This window comes from Henckelia pumila, chromosome 2, assembly GCF_033568475.1.
Source record: "Henckelia pumila isolate YLH828 chromosome 2, ASM3356847v2, whole genome shotgun sequence".
In the NCBI taxonomy this organism is placed as follows: domain Eukaryota; kingdom Viridiplantae; phylum Streptophyta; class Magnoliopsida; order Lamiales; family Gesneriaceae; genus Henckelia; species Henckelia pumila.
The window spans coordinates 201,097,541-201,119,908 of NC_133121.1; the positions used below are offsets into that span (position 1 = coordinate 201,097,541).

Consider the following 22,368-nt stretch of genomic DNA (forward strand, 5'->3'; position numbering starts at 1 on the left):
CTATCAAGGTAAACTCTGCTTAGTCAAGTGGTGTCATGGTATGTAGCACTCTGGGCCATCGTATCAGGAGGTGGTTCACACACCAGAAATAAAATGTGGATATTGTTGACCTGATCCCTTACTAACGGGTCCAACCATCTACTCAAGAACACGGGGCTGAGCGACCCCAATACGGGTATATCAAGGTACATGCTCAACAAGATAATGTATGCATCATAATAATCATGACAAAATATATGCACATAAAATATTTCATATAAACAATGCAAACATAGAACATGCATACTCAATTAGGATATCTCGGATAGTAGTTCTGTACCTCTAAACAAGCAACCTAGCAACTCTGGCTCACAAGTCCAAGCCTATAAACAAGTAATTATCATATCACTCATTGCATACTAAAAACCTTAACTAGATTAATAGTCACTCCCAAAAGCTAATTAGAGTCTAGACTAATACATGTGTCCATCGTCGGTCCACTCATGGTGATGGCTCCAAACTCTAGGCACAACTCCTCTATGATCTCGGTAGCACTTCGATATCGCCCGACCCTCAAACTGTCGACTAAAACGCCTAAGAATGCACTAAAGACCAGAGAGGAAAGTTGGAAATGAGCAAATGAAATGGCTGCCCTGACCCTCTATTTATAGGCATCGATCGGAACTTCCGATCACTGTTTCAGATCTTTCGATCTGAGTTTGGAACGTCTGAACATGACTTCAGAGCTTCCGAACTCCATCCATCAAGTGCGTTCCTTTGATTGGACAATTCAATGTACTTGGAGAGTTCGTACTTTCCGAATTGGGAGTTTGGATCCCTCGAGTCCAATCATTAATCAGAAAAAGCCCATATTTGTTATCCAAAGATGATCGAATCTTCCGATCTGCAGTTCGAAAGTTCGAAAGTTTCGAACTGCTCGATGAATCCGAACTTGAACATTAACATCCGAATCAGTTCGGAGCTTCCGATCTGTTCTTCGGAGCTTCCGAACTATCCAGACACTTAGGGCTCTCTAAACCATTTCTGATTGTACTGAATCTTATTTTCAAATCATTAATCACAAAAAATGATTCATTAATCATGTTTTGATCAATTAAACTTGTATAAGGAGTTGATTAACAAAATTAAAAGTCGGACTACTACAAAACTATTATAGGTGAATATGCTTGAAAATGATAGTTTTTGGAAAAAAACTAAATTATATTTAATAAAAAAGAAAATATTTTCTTAGTGCACATTTAATATTTTTAGTGAACTATTTATATATACTTATGAATAAATTAAATAAAATCTTGACATTGAATTTTGGAAAAAAAATTTCTGTTTAATTAAAAATGAATATATTTTTTAGTACACATTTAATTTTTTCATGAATTAATTATAAATAATTAAGAATAAATTTAAATCAAATAATCTTTATTAATTAATATATATTAATTAATTAATATAATTAATTAATATATATAATAAATGTATAATTAGAGCAATCTTATTTATGAATAAATTTGTCCAATCTCGGATCTCATCACATGACAATTTTCTTCTCGTCACTCTGCGTTAACCTACAAAACCCGAACTCTTCGATTCCAGGAAGAAGGCTCGATTTCTTCAAAGATCTGAATCTATTTCAGATCGTGAAACCCAATTGGGGTTTCGAATTTATCTATTGGATTCAGATCTTGTTCCGGTGTGTGTGGATTTTTGGTGGGACAAGGATTGTACTAAGAAAATGCTGACCAAGTTCGAGACGAAGAGTAATAGAGTAAAAGGTCTGAGCTTCCACAGCAAGAGGCCATGGATCTTGGCGAGTCTCCACAGCGGAGTGATCCAGCTCTGGGATTACCGGATGGGCACGCTCATTGATCGGTTCGACGAGCACGATGGACCCGTCCGCGGCGTCCATTTTCATAAGACGCAGCCGCTTTTCGTGTCCGGAGGTCTGATTCATCCCTTTGGTGGAATTTGTATTTTCATTGTGATCTTTGCTTGGTTTGGTGTAAATATGCCTCTCTTGGTGGAGTTGACACTGTTTTATGAGCTGGATCTGTTGTTTTATTTTAGTTGGTTACTATTAGATTTGTGGGGCACGAGGGATTTGCTGCAGAAATCGGTGGTTTTATTTTATTTTTTTTACGATTTTGAATGAATATGGGTACTATTCATTTGTTTGTACTATGCAATTCTTTAAGTGGATTTGGTAATCAGTTATTTCTAATTTTGTTTTAAAGCTATGATTAGTTGTTCTCGTGTTTCAGAGTGTCTCGGACTCTTAAAAGATTAGAATTATCAATGCCCTGGTTAGTATACAAGGACTTGTAAAATGTGACGCGGGCACACTGCTATCTGCGGCATAGGTAACTTAGATTATTGATGGATCTCGGTTTAACTTTAGGAAATTTGGCTCGCCAGAGAAGTAGAATCTTTATTTATGCAGATCTTGTCATCTTATTGATGTTGTTTGGCAAGTTTAAAGTTTAATTGTCTTCATCACATGATATGACCATGGGGCATGGGTAGAGTTTGATAGCCAAAAATTCGTGTTCATCACATTGTTTATATTTGATGTATTTTTTTTTACGGTGGATGACTTTGTTTGAATATCTTTCTGATTTGCCATTTGCTTATCCTCTGATTGTTTTTAAAACATTGAATTGCTTGCTACTTTTGATATGGAAAATGGCGTTTTTTATCTTTTCGAGAACAAAATTTGTTAATCAGTTCCTTTTGGAAAGTGATAGGCTGTGTTTCCTGTAGCTTGGTTTTTGTGTTGGAATTAAGATGCATCAATCTTTGCAGGTGATGATTACAAGATCAAGGTGTGGAATTATAAATTGCACAGGTGTCTATTTACCCTTCTGGGTCATCTTGATTATATCCGGACGGTTCAGTTTCATCACGAGTATCCCTGGATTGTCAGTGCCAGTGATGATCAAACAATTAGAATATGGAATTGGCAGTCACGAACTTGCATTTCTGTGTTGACTGGGCACAACCATTATGTCATGTGTGCCTCATTTCACCCCAAAGAAGACTTGGTTGTGTCAGCCTCCTTGGATCAGACAGTACGTGTTTGGGATATCGGTGCTTTGAGGAAAAAAACCGTATCTCCTGCTGATGACATATTGCGATTGTCTCAAATGAACAGTGACTTCTTTGGTGGGGTTGATGCTGTTGTCAAGTATGTCTTGGAAGGCCATGATAGAGGGGTGAACTGGGCTTCTTTCCATCCTACTCTCCCTCTGATTGTGTCCGGAGCGGACGACCGCCAGGTGAAAATCTGGCGCATGAATGGTATGCTACACTGATTTTCTGTTATATAGCTTTTGGACACTATTTAGAAAAAAATAGAGAATAATAAGTAAGGAAATTTATGGAGAAGTAGAGTAAATATGTGGAATTTTATTAGTTATGTAATTTTTAACTCATTTTAAATTTGATGTTATTGTGTTGGAGTTATAATATCTGATTTATTATGTTATACCGTTGAATCCGCCTAGTCCTCTCCTAGGCGCTGGTCTTACGCCCGATTAACGCCTAGCTAATTTTAGAACCTTGGCAGTAGTGCGTGAAATTATATTTAACTGTGATGATGGGTGAATATTCTCCTTTCTCTAGAAGCCAATATTTAGGTTTCTGATCTCTGCAGCTTCCTTTTTGTCATTTTTTGTAGTTGTAGGATGATTGTAATCTATGAAGGTCTGAATGAAGAGTTAATTTATTTTATATAGTCGGTGAAAGAGGCGTTTTAATGACCTAAATGTTGCGTAGCTGACTATTTCATTAGAGACATTGGGACAGAGCAAGGAAGATTAGTTGGGACACTTGGGACTAGTAAATGATATAAGCTAAGTTAACCGGTCAGCGACTAATTTAGCTTCTGTCCACTAGGAAGGATTCAGATGCATGTCAATCATTATGTAGATTATTATCTGGTCAGATGCTTCTAACCATCTACGAAAACCTTCAAAATATGAAAATATTATTTGTGGAACATGAAATTTTTGTTCCTTCCACAGATCTAGAAATTTAATGCAACTTTTCTTGAATGTATTGGCAGGTGAATGTGAGCTTTCTGTATGACCTGGAATTTATAGTTGCATGGGTGTTTTAGTTTGTGAATATCCAGTAGCTGATATTTGATTTATTTATTTTTCTTCAGATACTAAAGCTTGGGAGGTGGATACATTGAGAGGCCACATGAACAACGTGTCATGCGTTTTGTTCCATTCAAGACAAGATATCATTGTCTCAAACTCAGAGGATAAAAGTATCAGAGTTTGGGATGCTACGAAAAGAACTGGTCTACAAACTTTTCGTAGGGAGCATGATAGATTCTGGATTCTTTCAGCCCATCCTGAGATGAATCTTCTGGCTGCTGGTCATGATAGTGGCATGATTGTTTTTAAGTTGGAGAGAGAGCGCCCTGCCTTTTCTATTAGTGGTGATTCAGTCTTCTATGTTAAGGATCGATTTCTACGGTCCTTTGAGTATTCATCTCAGAAAGATACTCAGCTGATACCAATTCGCCGACCTGGTTCTAATAGTTTAAATCAAGGGCCTCGAACTCTTTCTTACAGTCCTACCGAGAATGCTGTATTGGTTTGCTCTGATGTGGATGGGGGATCATATGAACTCTATGTTGTTCCTAAAGACAGCTCTGGAAGAGGTGACACAGGTCAAGAGGCAAAAAGAGGTGTTGGAGGATCAGCAGTTTTTGTGGCTCGAAATAGGTTTGCTGTGCTGGAGAAGAGCAGCAATCAGGTCTTGGTCAAGAACCTGAAAAATGAAATAGTGAAAAAGAGCGTTCTTCCTATTGCTACTGATGCTATATTCTATGCGGGTACTGGAAATCTTCTCTGCAGGGCTGAGGACAGGGTCGTGATCTTTGATCTTCAACAAAGGAATATTCTTGGAGATCTTCAAACTCCATTTGTTAGGTATGTGGTCTGGTCTCCGGATATGGACTCTGTTGCTTTATTGAGCAAGCACTCTATTGTTATTGCTGATAAAAAGCTTGTGCACCGCTGTACCCTTCATGAGACAATTCGTGTCAAGAGTGGAGCATGGGATGACAATGGTGTCTTCATCTATACTACACTCACACATATCAAGTATTGTCTTCCAAATGGCGACAGTGGAATTATTAAGACCTTGGATGTCCCTGTATATATTACAAAAATATATGGGAACACATTATTTTGCTTGGACAGAGAGGGGAAGAATCGTCCTATCATTATAGACTCAACAGAATATATCTTTAAGTTATCTCTGCTTGGGAGGAGATATGATCAAGTGATGAGCATGATTAAAAAATCTGAACTATGTGGACAGGCCATGATTGCTTATCTGCAGCAAAAGGGCTTCCCACAAGTTGCCCTTTACTTTGTGAAGGATGAAAGAACTCGCTTTAACTTAGCCCTTGAAAGCGGTAACATAGAGAAAGCCCTTGAATCGGCCAAGAAGATTGATGAGAAAGACCACTGGTACAGGCTAGGGGTGGAGGCCCTTCGTCAAGGAAATGCTGGGATTGTTGAATACGCATACCAAAAGACCAAAAACTTTGGGAGGCTGTCATTTCATTATCTGGTAACTGGTAATCTTGAAAAATTGTCCAAAATGATGAGGATTGCTGAGGTCAAGAACGATGTTATGGGCCAGTTCCATGATGCACTGTATCTTGGTGATGTCCAGGAGCGAGTTAAGGTTCTGGAAAATGCAGGCCATCTCCCTCTTGCCTATGCCACAGCCAAAGTTCATGGGCTCGATGACATTGCGGAGCGTATAGCTGGGGAACTTGGGGATAATATTCCTTCTTTACCGGTGAAGAAAGCTAAACTATTAACGCCCCCGAGTCCTGTCTTATGTGCTGGTGATTGGCCACTGTTAATGGTCAGTAAAGGAATTTTTGAAGGTGGCCTTGATGATACTGTCAGAGATGGACATGAGGATTATGAGGAGGCTGCAGATGCTGATTGGGGCGAGGGCTTAGATATCGGTGAGGTGGACAATATGCAGAATGGGGACATTAATGCATTGCTGGAGGATGAGGATGATCAGGAGGAGAATGAAGGAGGATGGGGTCTGGAGGACTTGGATCTGCCTCCTGATGCTGACACTCCAAGGACAACTCCACATGCACGTTCTTCTGTATTTGTTGCCCCAACCCCTGGTATGCCCGTAAGCCAGATTTGGGTCCAAAGATCGTCTCTTGCCGCTGAACATGCTGCTGCTGGAGACTTTGACACAGCAATGCGCCTATTGAGCCGCCAGTTAGGGATATGGAATTTCTCTCCTTTGAAGTCTCTTTTTATTGACATTCACATGGGCAGTCACACTTACCTACGGGCCTTTTCCTCGGCCCCGGTGATATCAGTGGCGGTGGAAAGGGGTTGGAACGAGTCGGTGAGTCCCAATGTGCAGTCCCTCCCTGCACTTGTGTTTAATTTCTCTCAATTAGATGAGAAGCTCAAGGCTGGTTACAAGTCTACGACTGCTGGAAAGTTTTCTGAAGCTCTTAGACTTTTTCAATCTATTCTTCACACAATCCCACTGATTGTGGTTGAAACACGGAGAGAAGTGGACGAAGTTAAGGAGTTGATTATCATAGTGAAGGAGTATGCTTTGGGTTTGAAGATGGAGCTTCAGAGGAGGGAATTGAAGGACAACCTGGTTCGTCAGCAGGAACTTGCTGCCTATTTCACCCACTGCAACCTCCAGCTTCCACACACTCGGCTCGCACTATTGAATGCCATGACTGTTTGCTACAAGGCCCAGAATCTGAGCACTGCTGCCAACTTTGCCAATCGACTTCTGGAAACCAACCCAAGTAACGAAAACCAAGCCCGAACCGCTCGACAGGTTCTGCAGGCTGCTGGTAGGAATATGAAAGACGCTACACAGCTGAACTACGATTTCAGAAACCCATTCGTTTTGTGTGGAGCCACGTATGTCCCCATATACCGAGGGCAGAGAGACATAACCTGCCCCTACTGCAGCACGCACTTCGTCCCATCTCAGGAAGGTCAGCTTTGCACCGTTTGTGATCTTGCCGTGGTTGGGTCTGATGCATCTGGCTTACGATGTTCTCCTACACAAAGATGATTCAACGTTCGTTGCGATTTCTTGTTTGAGCTAGTAAATCATTCGGTTGAGGGCCGGGCGCCATCAGGACAAACGAAGAGGTAGGAATGTCAGACTCGGATTTATATATTATGTCCTATACTTGTTTTTATCTTGTAATCACTTTGATCACATCCCACCTTTCACTCCTTTTTTGTTTCCAAGATTTTACAATTTTCATTGTAATAAAGTTGAATAAGTTTTACTTTTTTTATATTTTTATTTTTTGCCTTTCCTTTTTAAATGTGGACTTGTTAAGCAGTGTGGGAATTTAGGTAGTGTTTGCAACCTCTAAAAATAAGTGATTATGAAGATTTTTTTCATAAATTTGTTAAAAAAATCTTTATAATCACTTATTTTTAAAGGTTGCAAACACTGCCTTAGTGTGCTGCTAAATGTGGCAAACTTTATTTAGTATGGTGGATCTTACATGCTATTTTTGAAGATGTAATGGATTTTTTTTTTTTTTTTTTGGTATCAATTCATTTTCTATGCCTTCTATTTTTTGATATTTTTACGGAAATCTATGCCTTAAAATTTATTTACTTCCCTTGATTTATTAGACGTATGCTGCTGATGTGATTGTAAATAATAAAAAATAAAATCAATACCCATTTTTACTTGTTATTACAAAATATTAATATTACTTTTGAATCGTCTCATTAAGTTTAATTTTTCGTCTTTATTTTAGAATATTTGTTATAATATAATATTTTTTTCAGTACGTACATTAAACATTAAAATTTTAAATAATCTCATTATAGTCATCATTCATATTCCACAAGAATATCAATTCATACATGATTTAATAATATTTTTTATACAAGTAATTTGTCATTTTTTTGAATGGTAATTTGTCATTTAAACTCGCTAAATATTTGTTCTTTTAATATTTTTATTATTATTATTATCTCCAGAGTGTCAATTATTTTTAAAATTGGGTCATTTGGGTGCGGGTGCACAATTTGGATGATATTCTTCTATTGGGAGAAATCCACTAGAACCTTGATTTTTCGCTAATTAGGAGTTAGGACACTACCACAGTAGTATTTGGAAATGTTTAAAACTTGTGAAATTTTCTTTACATAATTTTACATGTTTTGTAAAAATAAATTACAATAATTTATTTTAAAGTATTTCCAAACACAACCTATACGACTTGATCACAAATTTAAACTTCACTAAAATTATGTAAAATATACATCTTTTTTAAAATAAAAGCAAGTCTCTTCACTCATAAATCATTCAAATTAGGAAACACTGCGAAAACACAAATGATACGATTGAAATTTTCTGCGTACAAGAACTAATAAAATTGTCACAAAAGTATGTACTTCACAGTACATGAAACACAAATTATCATGACAGCACAAAATGTAAAGAGATGGCATATGGCTACTGCTAAGCATTCGCGATGATACATACATGCCATGCCGCCTAGCATATGCACAGCTACTTCAATAATATAATAATCTCCAACGTTCCAAAACCCGACTTAAACGCTGACTGACCACATTGAAAATGTGCTAGTTGGCCAGCCTAGGCTTCCTTGGCGCCGACTAATCAGCCATGCGTGTACAAGCCACGAAACTATTGAAGCGTTTAAGTTGGGTTTTAGAACGTTGGAAAATGTGCTAGTTGGCCAGCCTAGGCTTCCTTGGCGCCGACTAATCAGCCATGAGTGTACAAGCCACGAAACTATTGAAGCGTTTAAGGTTTTCATGATTTTTTCTTCTAGGCATGTAACAGTAAAAAAGAGAAAACTGAAAAAAAAACTTTTATTCACCCTTCTACCCAAACCCTCCTAACGTCGAAAAAGAAGAAAACAACTAAAAATGATAACAAAATGATGATATTGAATTTGTATCCCATGAGGAACAGGTTGACGAAAATTATAGTGAAGTAGAGCAAATTTGTGATATTTTATTAGTAGTGTGATCTTGAACTCATTTTAAATTTGATGGTATCGTATTGGAGTTATTGTAGTGACCCGCATCGTGATCACTTACTAATCAAGAGTTTAGACATGCAATTAAGCTTAAAATAAACATAATCATAGTAACTGCGGAATTAATTCAAGATACTTAACCGGCATAATACAATCGGTAAATAAATCTAAGTAATACAACCCAAACAAATTAACTTAATACAAATGAAGTATCTCTAAACGGCTAACCCTGCAATCCTGCCTTGGTCACCGCCTAATCCCCAAATCCCTGGGAAAACTACCGTCAAATGGGATGTCCAAAAAACACAGAAATACGGACGTGAGCGAACTACGCTCAGCACGAGAGTATGAGTATATAAATACTATATGAGAATGTATGCAAGTGTACGGGTACCAAGACTCGAGGTCAAGAATCACTGATCAAGAACAGACTCGGGTCTTAGGTATGTAGTTGTAGTGACCCGTATCCAGAAGTAATGATTAAGGAGTAATTAATCATGTGATCTTGTTTAAATTTAGTAAAACATGAATAAGGAAATTCCAAATGGATTAACGGAGTCCAGAAATGGATCCAGGACACTCAAAATGGTCGGGAAGGTTCCGAGGGTCCGGAGGGATCGAAGGCTCCGAACCTGAGATTGGAGGATCCGAACTCAGAACGGAGGTCCCATTTGTGACGTCACTGATGGGAATTCGGAGGATCCGAAGTCAGGAACGAAGGATCCGAACCGGATCGGAGGCTCCGAAGTGGGGTTGGAGGCTCCTACCTTTGCCTATAAATAGGGGGGTCGAGATTTCATTTTCAAACGCCCATCTCCTCTTTTCTCTCTCAATTACTTAGTCTTCTAGCTTAGATCTAGGAAATTCTAGGCGTCCTTTTGGGATTCCGGAAGTGGCATAGCGATCCAGGTGTTATAGCGGAGCTGTGGCCTAGTTTTGAGACAGTTTCCATCAGCGGGATGACGACGGACGCAGGTATAGCTATGGTCTCCTTAAATTATTTAGGAGTATGCAATAGCTTAGTTAAGAGTTTTAGAGCTTAATAAATGATGCATGAGTATTTGCATTATAGAGCTGATGATAGGCTTGGAACATAGAGTGGGACTACTAGGACTGCATGTAGTAAGGTACTTAAGTACTGACTCAGATGACCATCATGATATATATTATATGTGTTGCATGAGTATGTGCTACTTGTTTTATATGTTTTACGGCTTTAGCACATGCATGTTTTTACGATAGAATGCATCTGGTATGATGCAAATCTAGACAGTTTTCATCGGTGATGAGTTACTCCTTATGGATTTGTGTCTGGGGACACTCAGCCCCTGGGTTTTGCTATCACTAGGAGCGACCACGACGGTGGGCAGACGCTATAGTTGGTAGGTGAATATAGGAGCGGCAGCGCGGACTTGCTTTCCGATATTGCCCTGTATATTCATGGCGCATCTGAGTACTGTTTTTACCCTCTTTTTAAATACACTTATGTGTTGCATATATTATATATACCATTGCTTATGTATTGAGCTTATAGCACACGTCCAGTATTTTTTGTATGTCTGGACATCCCATTCGACGGGGCACGTGTAGGTGCAGGATTCGGCACCAGGAGCTTGGATTAGCCAGTGACCAGTGAAGATAGCAGGATTAGCTGTAGGTCTTTACTCTTAGGATTATTTGTAATTCGATTGGGTTATATATCGGCTTATTTAACTTGTTGTATTCTGCCGGTCTGCATTTATTTAAGTCTTCCGCAGTGATTTATTTTAAATGCATGCTTAATTATGCTCTAACTCTGATTAGATAGTGGATCTGGGTTGGGTCGCTACAGTAGCACTCTGCGCCGTCGCACCAGGAGGTGCTCACATACCCGACAGTGGATATCGGTGACCTGATCACGTGTCTACGTGTCCAACCATCCACTAAAAAGATAGGGTGACTACCCTACTATAGGATATCGCGAGGATACAAGCTCAAGATGATTATGCATGAAGCATAATAACATGACATAATATATGTAGATAAAATCATGTCATATAAATAATGCAACAAATAATACATGCATAATCAGTCAGGATATCTCGAACAGTACTTTCTTACTTTAATAAATGTCCTAGATGTCCAAGCATCTGCAGTCCATCTCTACAATTCAGGATAGCCATGCTTCACTAACACTAATCTAAAAGTCTTAACTAAGCTAATAGATACTCCCAAACTATTTATAGGAACTAGAGTATACCTTCGTCCGTCGTCAGCCCGTTGATGTCGATTGTCCTAGAACTTGGGAACAACTCCGCTACGACTCCGGAACACCTCGCCAAGTCTCACCCCTTGCCAAATATGGCTGGAAAACCCCTAAACTAACCAAGAAACGAGACGGATAAATTGTGAATTGGCAAGCTAAAAGTGAGCCTCGAATGCCATATTTATGGACAGAGTTCGGAAGCTCCGAACTCGCATGCCAGCCATGTTGCATAAATGAAACGATTGGAAGCTCCGAACTCACCTTCGGAGGTTCCAATCTCCTGGGTGTCTGAGCGAGTTGACATGTCCATAATGCGCATGGCCTAACTGTGATCGAAACCTCCGATCGTACTTCGGAAGTTCCAATCGTGTCGTAGCTTTCGAACTCCTTTGCTTGTTCCGATCTCTTCGGACCATCCGATACCCATAGGGCTTGGGTTCGGACCTTCCAAACCACCCGAGCCCAAATAATCCCATTTACCACTTTTGGACATTCTGGATCTGATTTCTTGGTCCGTTTGGTCATATAAAAAATTCCTTAATCATGTTTTATCCATTCTAAACATAATTAAACCACTTCATCTTGTAAAATAGAATTGGGCTACTACATTCTCCCCCACTTAAGAGATTTCATTCTCGAAATCAAATCTTAAGTACGTAAACACAGAATAAAATGTTCTTTTCATAACTGAACATTTTACAAGATACAATTACGTCATTCCGAAATAACAATCCAAACAATTCCAGATGATCTGCTTCTTGATGCTCTTTGATTCCTAAATAACTTCCTTATTGTCCCAGTGTTGCCACCGAACTAAAACGAGAGGAAATATCTTATTACAATAGCAGAATCCACTGATACTGAAACTAAATATAGTCTATTTGGCATTAACTAACTGTACACTAAAATTTCTACCAGATCTTATCATTTTCCTATGATAAGAATTACAAACACTGATGGCCAAGCCACAAAGTTCAATCATCAAATTTTCTATTAGTCTAATAATTTCAATATCTATCAGATATTCGAGATTGGAGTCATTCCTGAATCTCAATAAATTATACAAAAGTTTACGTTCGACTTTAGTAAACTGAATATGAAAATTCACAAGAATCTCACCGAATATCACTGAAAACTCATAAATGATTTTCCTGAAACCGTAACAGATCTCAAAGAACTGCTGTTTATCACCATAGTTGTTATCTTTCTATTCGAGATTCCTCTAATATCTAATCCCTTCTCAACCAACTATGGTTAGATATTGACCCACAACAACATCTTTAGATAAATTTTGTAGTTCTTTAAACTACACACTATTTATTCCCTTATACTTGGAAAAATTTAACACTGGTTTCCACGAATAACCCCGAGCAAATCGTTGTTAATACTACCAAAAACTGACCCCATCAATTACATAAACTCAATATAACTCCATTGTATCACTGATCTAGTCTGACACTGATCCTTATAATCTCAGTTAAAAAATCACGATTGACATTGTCTACGAAATTTTGGCAAGCTATGCCAAATTCAAATCAATCAACCTCAGAAGAGAAATCAAAACTTCCCTTATCAATAAAGGTTAAATCCTTATACCTCAAAGGATACAACTAATGCGAAAATGGTCAAGTATCTGCCACTACCCCGTACTATAAAAACTTTGTTGTCCACAATACTCGTTTTACAGAAACATTCAAATTTATACTAGAGAATCAAATTTCCATCCTGCTGAATACTCAAGTTGATTAATACCACCCTTGGTACTAATAATCTCAATCAAATAATTACATCTGTTTCACAGCTTACAGCTTGGAATATTATGAAAGAGTGGGTGTCCGGTGAGCCAACTTGTGGCTAAGGGCTTTTATGACTCTATGTATAAACAATCTTTTGTTTAATATAATTTACACTTTTATAATGGCATTTACTTTATCTTTTATCATATTATTATGTTGTGACATACTATAAAATGTTTATATGAAGACCTTGAATATACTATAGTGTATGTAATATGTGGTGGCACATGGGGATGACTATCATGAAACACATCTTATAGTCACTGTATATTCTAAACAGTTCCTAGTCGATTGAGCCGTCCGTTAATAAGGATAAGGATCGCTCGAGATTGAGACTAGCATTTGAAATGCAGAGTACCACATTTCATTGGTAGGGAACATAGAGATGTTCGAAGCATGCAAATGGATATTCATATGATGAATGATCAAACTACCCTATTCGGACTTTTCAAGTGGTTATCACTTATCGAGTGGATAAAGTCCGCGGTTTTGGTTGTACACCATTAGTCCTTACTACTTGAAACATCATTGAGACTCTATATGCTAGTACTGTACTTTGACTCATTTACCGACTCTATTGGAGTCATCAGGTGTCGGGATTGGGTGCAGTTACGACACATATAGGAGTCGATGCTTTGTTGTCAAGGATTCACCACATACTTGCTAGTGTGGATATCCTATGCAATCTGAGGAGAAATTAGTGTGACGAATCTTTGGACAGAGTACATTATGTGTTTTAAGAAATGGTTTCTTAGTAGCACATGCGATGTCACTATTTGATCTTCAAGTTGCATTGCATAGTTATCGAATCTCGAACGACTCTCGATTTACCAATGGTTGTTGATTCGATCGGGATATATGGTTGAAGGGACCGTACTGTACGCTAACCAAAATCTATTGGTTCTTGCAGGCACTATCAGTGATACCTAGGGAATCATGGGGCGATGTTGCTAGGCGCTCTTACCATGATTCGATGGGCAAGTCGGAAATTGTTGTTCCGAGTCACAAGGAGTTGTGAGCCCACGGCTAGCTGTATCCCTGAACCATTGAGGGTCACACAAGTAATGGATTTTTAATCCCCGTTGAGATAGTTAAATTTAAAGAGTTAAATTTAATGAACAAAGAAGTGAGACTTCTTATTTAAGAGTAGAGGGAGTAAGATTTCCTAAAATGACATAGGGATGGGCATTTTTGGAAATCACTGAATTTGGATTTAGAAAATTTATCTTGACTTTAAAAGATGCAGAAATGGTTTCTGTGCACATTGGTGAAATTGGTTTATCAATCTGAGTCACGATGAATTTTATATTAATTTCTGAATATGCGGGCTTTGCTTGTCAAGCTTGAACTTATGACTAATGGGCCCTAAGCTGTTAGCAGCCCACATTATAAATAAGTTATTGCAGTACAGAAATTACACAACAGAGGTCACAAAATTTTTCGAAAACCCTAGTTTTTCCCTACTGTGGCCGCCGCCCCTATCCCTCTCTGCTCGAAAAATTCCAGCCTATGAATTTTGAATTTGTATTCTGGTTTAACGGATCAAATTCGTTAATTCTATTCGTAGAAACTTCTGATAGATTTTCTAGTGCAATCTATCAGAGGGATTAAACTTCTGTTCATGGACCTGATTGAAGAATTGTTCGTCCATCAGTTCCTGGGATATACAACAAGAGCAGAGTAATCTGTTGGTGTCCATAATCTCGTTTCGAGATTCAAGGTAAAAATTTAATTGTTATTTAATTTTTACACGCACAATTTAATCGTAAAGTTTTGATACCCAGGATATGGAATTGTTCCATATAAAATTTTTAAAACTTCCGCTGCACTGGGTATCAATTCTGATTGATCTGATCACCGTTCTCCAACAGTGGTATCAGAGCCAGGTTGCTCAGATCAAACGATTAAATTAATCGATTGTACAAAAATTTTTAAGCCTCGGTTTTTGAAACAAAACAAATTTTAAAAATTAAATTTTTTTGACGGGCAAAACGCGGGCAGCGATCACATCGCTGCCCATGGGCAGCGCCGGGCTGCCCGGCCCGAGCCCCTTTTGGGGCGCGGGCTGCCCGGGATCGTCCCGGGCGGCCCGGGAAAATTTATTTTTAATTTTTTAATTAAAATTTTAATATGTTAAAATTCTATTTTTGGTCCGATCGAAAATTGTTTTTGATTGGTCCACGAGGCGTCGGATCGAATTGTTCGAGTCCGAAAATTTTAAAATTGATTTTCGGATAAATTTGAATTTTTGGAAAATTTATAGATTTTATCCGTTAAATCAGATTTTATGAAATTAATTATTTTTGGTACAATTGATGATAAGATATGTTCTTATGGAAATATTGAGTAAAATATGATTTTATGTATAAAATTGGATTTTATATGTAAAATATGATTTTATTTGATAAAAAGATAAAATATGATTTTGTATGTAAAATAAGATTTTATATATGGAATATGATTTTATCCTTTTAATTTAATTGCCATTGCATGTTATCCAATAAATTAATTTTGAATTAAATATTATTGGATAAGGATGATCGATTGTCATGACCAATTTTGTAGGTGTATGTTAGGGAATTTACATTTGTTTTTATTGTTGTTGGATTTATTAATGGGCCTGGTTTATGGCCCAATATGAATTGTCATATGTAATAAAAGTGGGCCTAGTTTATGCCCCGTTCCCACCCCTTAAAATGTATCCCCTACTTGTCATAGTTATTTATTGTAAATACATTAGACTTAGTGGGAGATGAAGATTTGAAGACGGAGGTGGGCCCAGCAGACAATAAAGACTGAAGAAATGTAAATTGGAAGCTCAATGTAATAGGATTGCATTGCATACCTGCATATTACCTAGGATTGGACTTAGACTCGTGATTGGCAACCACGGGTCGATTAGAAATGGAATCGATCATCCTATATAATATATGATATTATCGTTGTATGCATGTTTTAGACCAAATTGTATGAATCCCGCAAGCATACAAATTTTAAATGATGAGACAAATTTTCAAAATTAAAATCCCTCATTTTAAATATGATTTAAAATTGATATCAAGATAAATAAAGGAAATTTAAATATTGTTTAAATGTTCCTACCTTCCATCAACGATCAATGTATGAGATGCTACCCGCGGATACGGTCCGGCTCATATTATTGGGGGGGCCCGTTCGTCGGAAAGCTGTACATTGGATCGACACATGTTGTAAGTTGGGTGGAACTCCCATGGGATCGGCTCATATTATTGGGGGATCCACATGGCGACCGTCCATCACAACTTAATATTGATGGGTCATCTTGACATGTCACAATAAACGGCATCATATTATTGGGCCCTTATTGGACATGAGGTAAAAACGTGGAGGTTGCTTTGGAAGCAATTGGGCTCTGCCTTTTGAAAATTATGGTTGGCTGATTTTATTCGGGACCATAGTTTGTCAATTGGACTCCATGTTCCCACTAAGGAAAACAGTTTCCCGTTTTCACTAGAGGGTAGTGAAATCGTTAAAATAGTGGGAGTGAGATTCATAAAATAAATTTTGCCTATTTTATGTCTTAGTAAATTAATTAAACAATCACTGATTATTGTCTGTTTCTTTTCAGTATTTCATTAAGATGAATTCGCGCAATCCACTATTCTCTATTCTCGAACAAAATAAACTGACTGGCGCAAACTATACGGAATGGTTTCGTAAGTTGAAGATTGTCTTGACCTCGGAGAAGATGCTCTACGTGTTAGAAAAATCTCCTCCGAAGGAAGCACCAGCTGATATAAGTCTGGAAGAGTTGGCCAAACTTGATATATGGTGGGACCATGATATCAAGGCCAAATGATATATGCAAGCCTCGATGTCTGATGAACTCCAGAGGCGATTTGAGGATACCGTGAATGCTGCTGACATTCACGTACAACTCAAGAAACTTTTTGGGGCTCAGAGAGCTGAAAGGTTCGCTACTGTAAAAGAGTTAATGATGTGTCACATGCGTGAAGGGACTTTGGTCCGTGATCATGGGGTACGAGTGATTTGGCTCATTCAGAAGTTGGTAACGCTTGATTTGGTATTGGAGCATGAACTCAACGTGGACTTATTACTTCTATCTCTTCCTTCTTCGTTTGACGGTTTTGTGGTGAATTTCAATATGAACAAGATAGAGGCCTCCCTTGAAGAGATGGTCAATATGCTTGTAACATATGAAGCCACTTTAAAGAAGGATAAACTGGCTCTCTTGGTGGGCTCCTCTTCTTCTGCTAAGAAGGGGCCAAGTACAAAGGGTAAGAAACGTTCTGCCCCATCCAAGAAAACCGGACCCGAGAAGAAGAACAAGACAAAGGCTTCAAACATGGAAAAGTCCAAGGATGTTTGCCATCACTGCAAGAAACCCGGTCATTGGAAACGTAACTGCAAGGAATATCTAGAGCAGTTGCGAACTGCGAAGGGTATGTTCTATATTGAAATAAATGTTTCTGTAACGCCCTCAACCGATGAAGATGTTACAAAACTAACATAACCTTACAACAACGCGGAAAAGAATTTTTTTTTTTTTTTGAAAGATGTATGCATACATCAAACCTTACTTAAAACATTTCAGAATAGTTTACAAACCAAATCCAAACCTTAAAATTTATAAAACTTGTTTACAACCTTAAAATACATCATAAAGTTGCAAATAGCTCAAGACATAGCATATCACACTCAACACATAACACACTCATGCATCGCCCGCCGGTCCGACTCCTTGCTCTTCTTCATGTCCGACATTAAACTCGTCGACATATGCATAAATGTCACCCTCATTACCTGCACCATTCAAGTATAGTGAGTCTAAAGACTCAGCAAGTATATGTAGTAAAAATCGTGAGATTTCAAATATCATTTAAACGTAACATAACATAACATAAACTCATCATTTGGTGACGAATTATGCGAAATTGTGGCAACCGTCATAATGGGCACATTCATCCTTTTCTTGTTGATCAACAAGCATATGGCACTAAGCCTCATAACATTCGTTCTTTGGAAAGGCCCTCTCCGGAGCTCATCCCGGAGCACCAGTCCCGTGTACTTATCTGTCTCATGAGCCATGTTTGGAAAGGCCCTCTCCGGAGCCCAAACCGGAGCACCAATCCCGTGTTTGCCACCACAAAGACACATAAGACATCAAAATCTTTTCATGCATCAACATATCATATCATGATTCATCTTAACATCATTCATCATATCATTTCATTCATTATGAAACATCATTGTTTCATCGTAAATTCCGTCATAACTTTCATTTCATGAACATAAAACTTTACTCCATTACTTCATGCATGTCATAGATGATAAAAATCATACTTTCATATTGAACATAGGTTTCATGAATGAAACTTAGACATTTACATGCATCACATAGCGTAATCGATCCACGTAAGTCGTTCTTGTCGTTCTTGACTTAAAACTTGAAACTTTTTGCATAGAAACTCTTAAATATATTTTATAAGCCTTTGAAGATCATAATCATGAATTTAGGACCCTAAAATAACATAAACAAATCATGAATTTCGAGTGAAAGGCGCGGCCGCTCAACTTCTAGGCGCGGGCGCGCCTGACCTGCGCAAATGGTTCATCTTGCTCGCTCCGAAACTCTATTTTTAAGTTAGAATTTGAAAAAGTGGTAAACATGAAAGTTGTAGCTCTGGATCTTGGCTTTCTAATGCCGAAAACGGAACCTCAATTGGAGTTTTTAGTAAAACGTTATGCTCATTCTCCCCAAATGTGTCACTGCAGGGAAATCAAAACACTCTACACACTTTGGGGTGATTTTGACCAATCTTTCAAAATTATTTTGACAAAACTCAAAACATGAAAGTTGTAGATAAATAAGCTAGCTTTCAAATAGAATTGGCCTCATATCATTTGGATTATTACCCTAATTGTTATCCTCAAAATCATAACAAGTATAGGTAATCCGGTGCCACCAAACACAATTTCAACACTTCAAACTTCAAACATAAACTTCTTTTAATCAAAATCCTAACTACATAAATCATCAAAGCTCATTTTCTTGTAATTGAACATGGTTTAACTAACTTCAAAACATTAAAATCTTAAAAGAACATGAACCTCTTGAATCAACTCAAGTACTTGACAAGAACAACCTACGCTTCACGATCTCGTAAAATCATAACTTCATGCTCTTGAAATTCATGAAAATCATGCATAAATATCTCAACACACAACAATTCATATCAAAATACATAATAGCTTGAATGGGTTTCAAAATCTTTTAAATTTGTACTTGCCTTGAAATGAAGACGAAGTTGATTCGGATTCTTGGCAACGAGCTAACCACACCAAGAACGAGATTTGGAACTTTGGCTTGTGACTTTCTTGAAGAACCGTGAAGGTTCAATAAAGAAACAAGAAGGAGAAGATGATAGAATGGAGAGAAGGGGAAAGAATCGTGTAGAGGATAGGGAAGAAGAGAGAGTCAAGGGAACAAGGGGACATGGAAAGTAATGGGGTGGGGAATCGGGTAGATAGATAGGATAATGATCATTCAATACATAATGTGTGTTCATCTCTAAAATGCAGTCAGTCACCCGTTCCGACTCTTCTGATAAAAATACCATCCCCCGACTCATGCATCAAAAACATATCAATATTATACTTAAAACGTTTGTAAAAATACGCTCTATCATCTCGTTCGTAGGTTAGCCTCGTCCCATGATTCCAAAATCAAACTTGACCTGAAACCATTAACTTAATCGAAAGCGTTAAACATAAAATAATTATATCATGAAACCATAATCATTAAATCATAACTTAAACAATTTATGGCATAAAATCATAAAAATTATTTTAAAATCATCGTAAGTGAGTTTAGTGGATTTGGACCTTACAGTTTCACTTAATACTACTTCTTGGGTATTGGATACCAGATGTGGATCTCACATTTGCAATGATTTGCAGGTGATGACAAGAAGTCGCAAGCTTAGAATGGGTGAGACCCAGCTGAGACTCGGAAATGGTTCTAGAGTTGAAGTCAAAGCTGTGGGAGATGTTTATTTAATTTTGCAGAACGATTTTAAGTTAATTTTGAGAGATGTTTTATTTGTTCCAAATTTGATTAAAAACATTATTTCTGTTACTATGCTTGATAGAGATGGTTTTTCTTGCAATTTTGTGAATGGGATTTGCAATATTTACAAGAATGAATGTTTGATTGGAAATGGACAACTTGAAAACGATCTATATAACTTAAAATTAAAAGACGTTCCAATAAATTATGTTGATAAACCGGTAACAACGAACAAAAGGAAAATCGATAGTCAAAACCCGGCAAACCTTTGGCATGCTAGGCTAGGTCATATTTCCTCAAGGAGAATGAACAAGCTAGTGGGAGAGGGCATGTTTGATATGTCTGATATTAACTCTCTACCTACTTGTGAGTCCTGCCTGAAAGGAAAAATGACTAAATCTCCTTTTAAGGGGAAACCTGAGCGTAGTCAAAATCTGTTGGATTTGATCCATACAAATGTTTGTGGTCCATTTAGAATTGGTACTCAATTTGGCCACACCTACTTCATTACCTTTACTGATGATTATTCAAGGTATGGGTATTTATATTTAATGAAATATAAGTCTGAAGCATTTGAAAAGTTCAAAGAATTCAAGGCTGAAGTAGAAAACAAGCTAGGTAAAAGTATTAAAGAACTTCGATCGGATCGAGGTGGAGAATACTTAAGTACCGAGTTTTTGGACTATCTGAAAGAGAATGGGATTCTCTCTCAGTGGACTCCTCCTATGACACCTCAGCTAAATGGTGTATCGGAGCATCGTAATCGAACTTTGTTGGACATGATTCAATCCATGATGAGCTTCACTGAGCTTCCACCTTATTTTTGGGGCTACGCGCTTGAAATGGCGGTATTGTTGTTGAACAACGTCCACACCAAAGCAGTGGATAAAACACCATACGAGTTATGGAATGGCAAAGCTCCTAAGTATTCGTACTTGAGGATTTGGGGATGTCCTGCTTACGTGAAGCAGACAGTGGGAGATAAGTTGGATAGTCGATCCACCTTATGTTATTTTGTAGGGTATCCGAAGAATTCAATCGGATATTATTTCTATCATCCTACTGAAACAAAAGTGTTTGTTTCAAAGAATGCCACCTTCTTGGAGAAGGAGTTCTTATTGGATAAGAAAGGCGAGATGATGGAACTCGAAAAAATTCGAGAAGAACCCGAAATACAAAATAATGATCCCATACCTCAAGAATCTTCAGAAGACACGCCTATACCTAGAAGATCCGAGAGGACTTCTAGACCTCCTATTCGATATGGTCTTCTTCTTGAAGGGGATCAAGATGAACCCGATGTTGGATGTGATCCAAGAAACTTCAAGGAAGCAATTTCTGATGCGGATTCAAATTTATGGCTTGAAGCTATGCAGTCGGAAATAGATTCGATGCATACAAATCAAGTTTGGTCTTTAGTAGATCCTCCCGATGGAATTGTTCCAATAGGGTGTAAATGAATCTACAAGAGAAAGCTTGGGCCTGATGGTAAGGTATTGACCTACAAGGCACGATTGGTAGCGAAAGGTTATACTCAAAGACAAGGAGTTGACTATGATGAAACCTTTTCACCAGTTGCAATGTTCAAGTCCATAAGAATCCTTATTGCCATAGCTGCTTGGTATGACTATGAGATATGGCAAATGGATGTGAAGACTGAATTTCTTAATGGAAACATTAAGGAAGAGATCTATATGACGCAACCTGAGGGATACACATCCATGGGAAGCGAGCATAAGGTATGCAAGCTTCAGAGATCGATCTATGGTCTCAAACAAGCATCAAGAAGTTGGAACCAGAAATTTGATGAAACAATAAAGGATTTTGGTTTCATCAAGAACCCGGAGGAACCGTGCGTGTACAAGAAAGTAGTTAAGGATGCTGTGACATTCTTAGTACTTTATGTTGATGACATCCTACTCATTGGGAATGATGTAGGGATGTTGCAGTCAACAAAGATATGGTTATCAGGTAGATTCTCGATGAAGGATTTGGGTGAGGCATCCTATATTCTAGGGATACAGATCTATAGAGATAGATCTAAGAGAATGATAGGACTCACTCAAGCAACCTACATCGACACCATATTGAAAAGGTTTTCAATGGATGGGTCCAAGAGAGGACATCTACCTATGTGTCATGGAGTTTCTCTATCCAAGTCTATGTGTCCCAAGACTGATGAAGAGATAGA

The 22,368-nt window shown here is 38.0% G+C and overlaps 1 protein-coding gene across 1 annotated transcript; it reads left to right on the forward strand.

Moving 5' to 3' along the window:
• Positions 1 to 1,513: 1,513 nt before the first annotated feature.
• LOC140881257 (coatomer subunit alpha-1-like) lies at positions 1,514 to 7,333 on the forward strand. The gene is made up of 3 exons (XM_073286420.1): positions 1,514 to 1,937; positions 2,797 to 3,291; positions 4,160 to 7,333. Exons 1-3 carry the CDS (start codon positions 1,730 to 1,732, stop codon positions 7,099 to 7,101), a joined length of 3,645 nt encoding a protein of 1,214 aa, XP_073142521.1. The 5' UTR covers positions 1,514 to 1,729; the 3' UTR covers positions 7,102 to 7,333.
• The last annotated feature ends 15,035 nt before the right edge of the window (positions 7,334 to 22,368 follow it).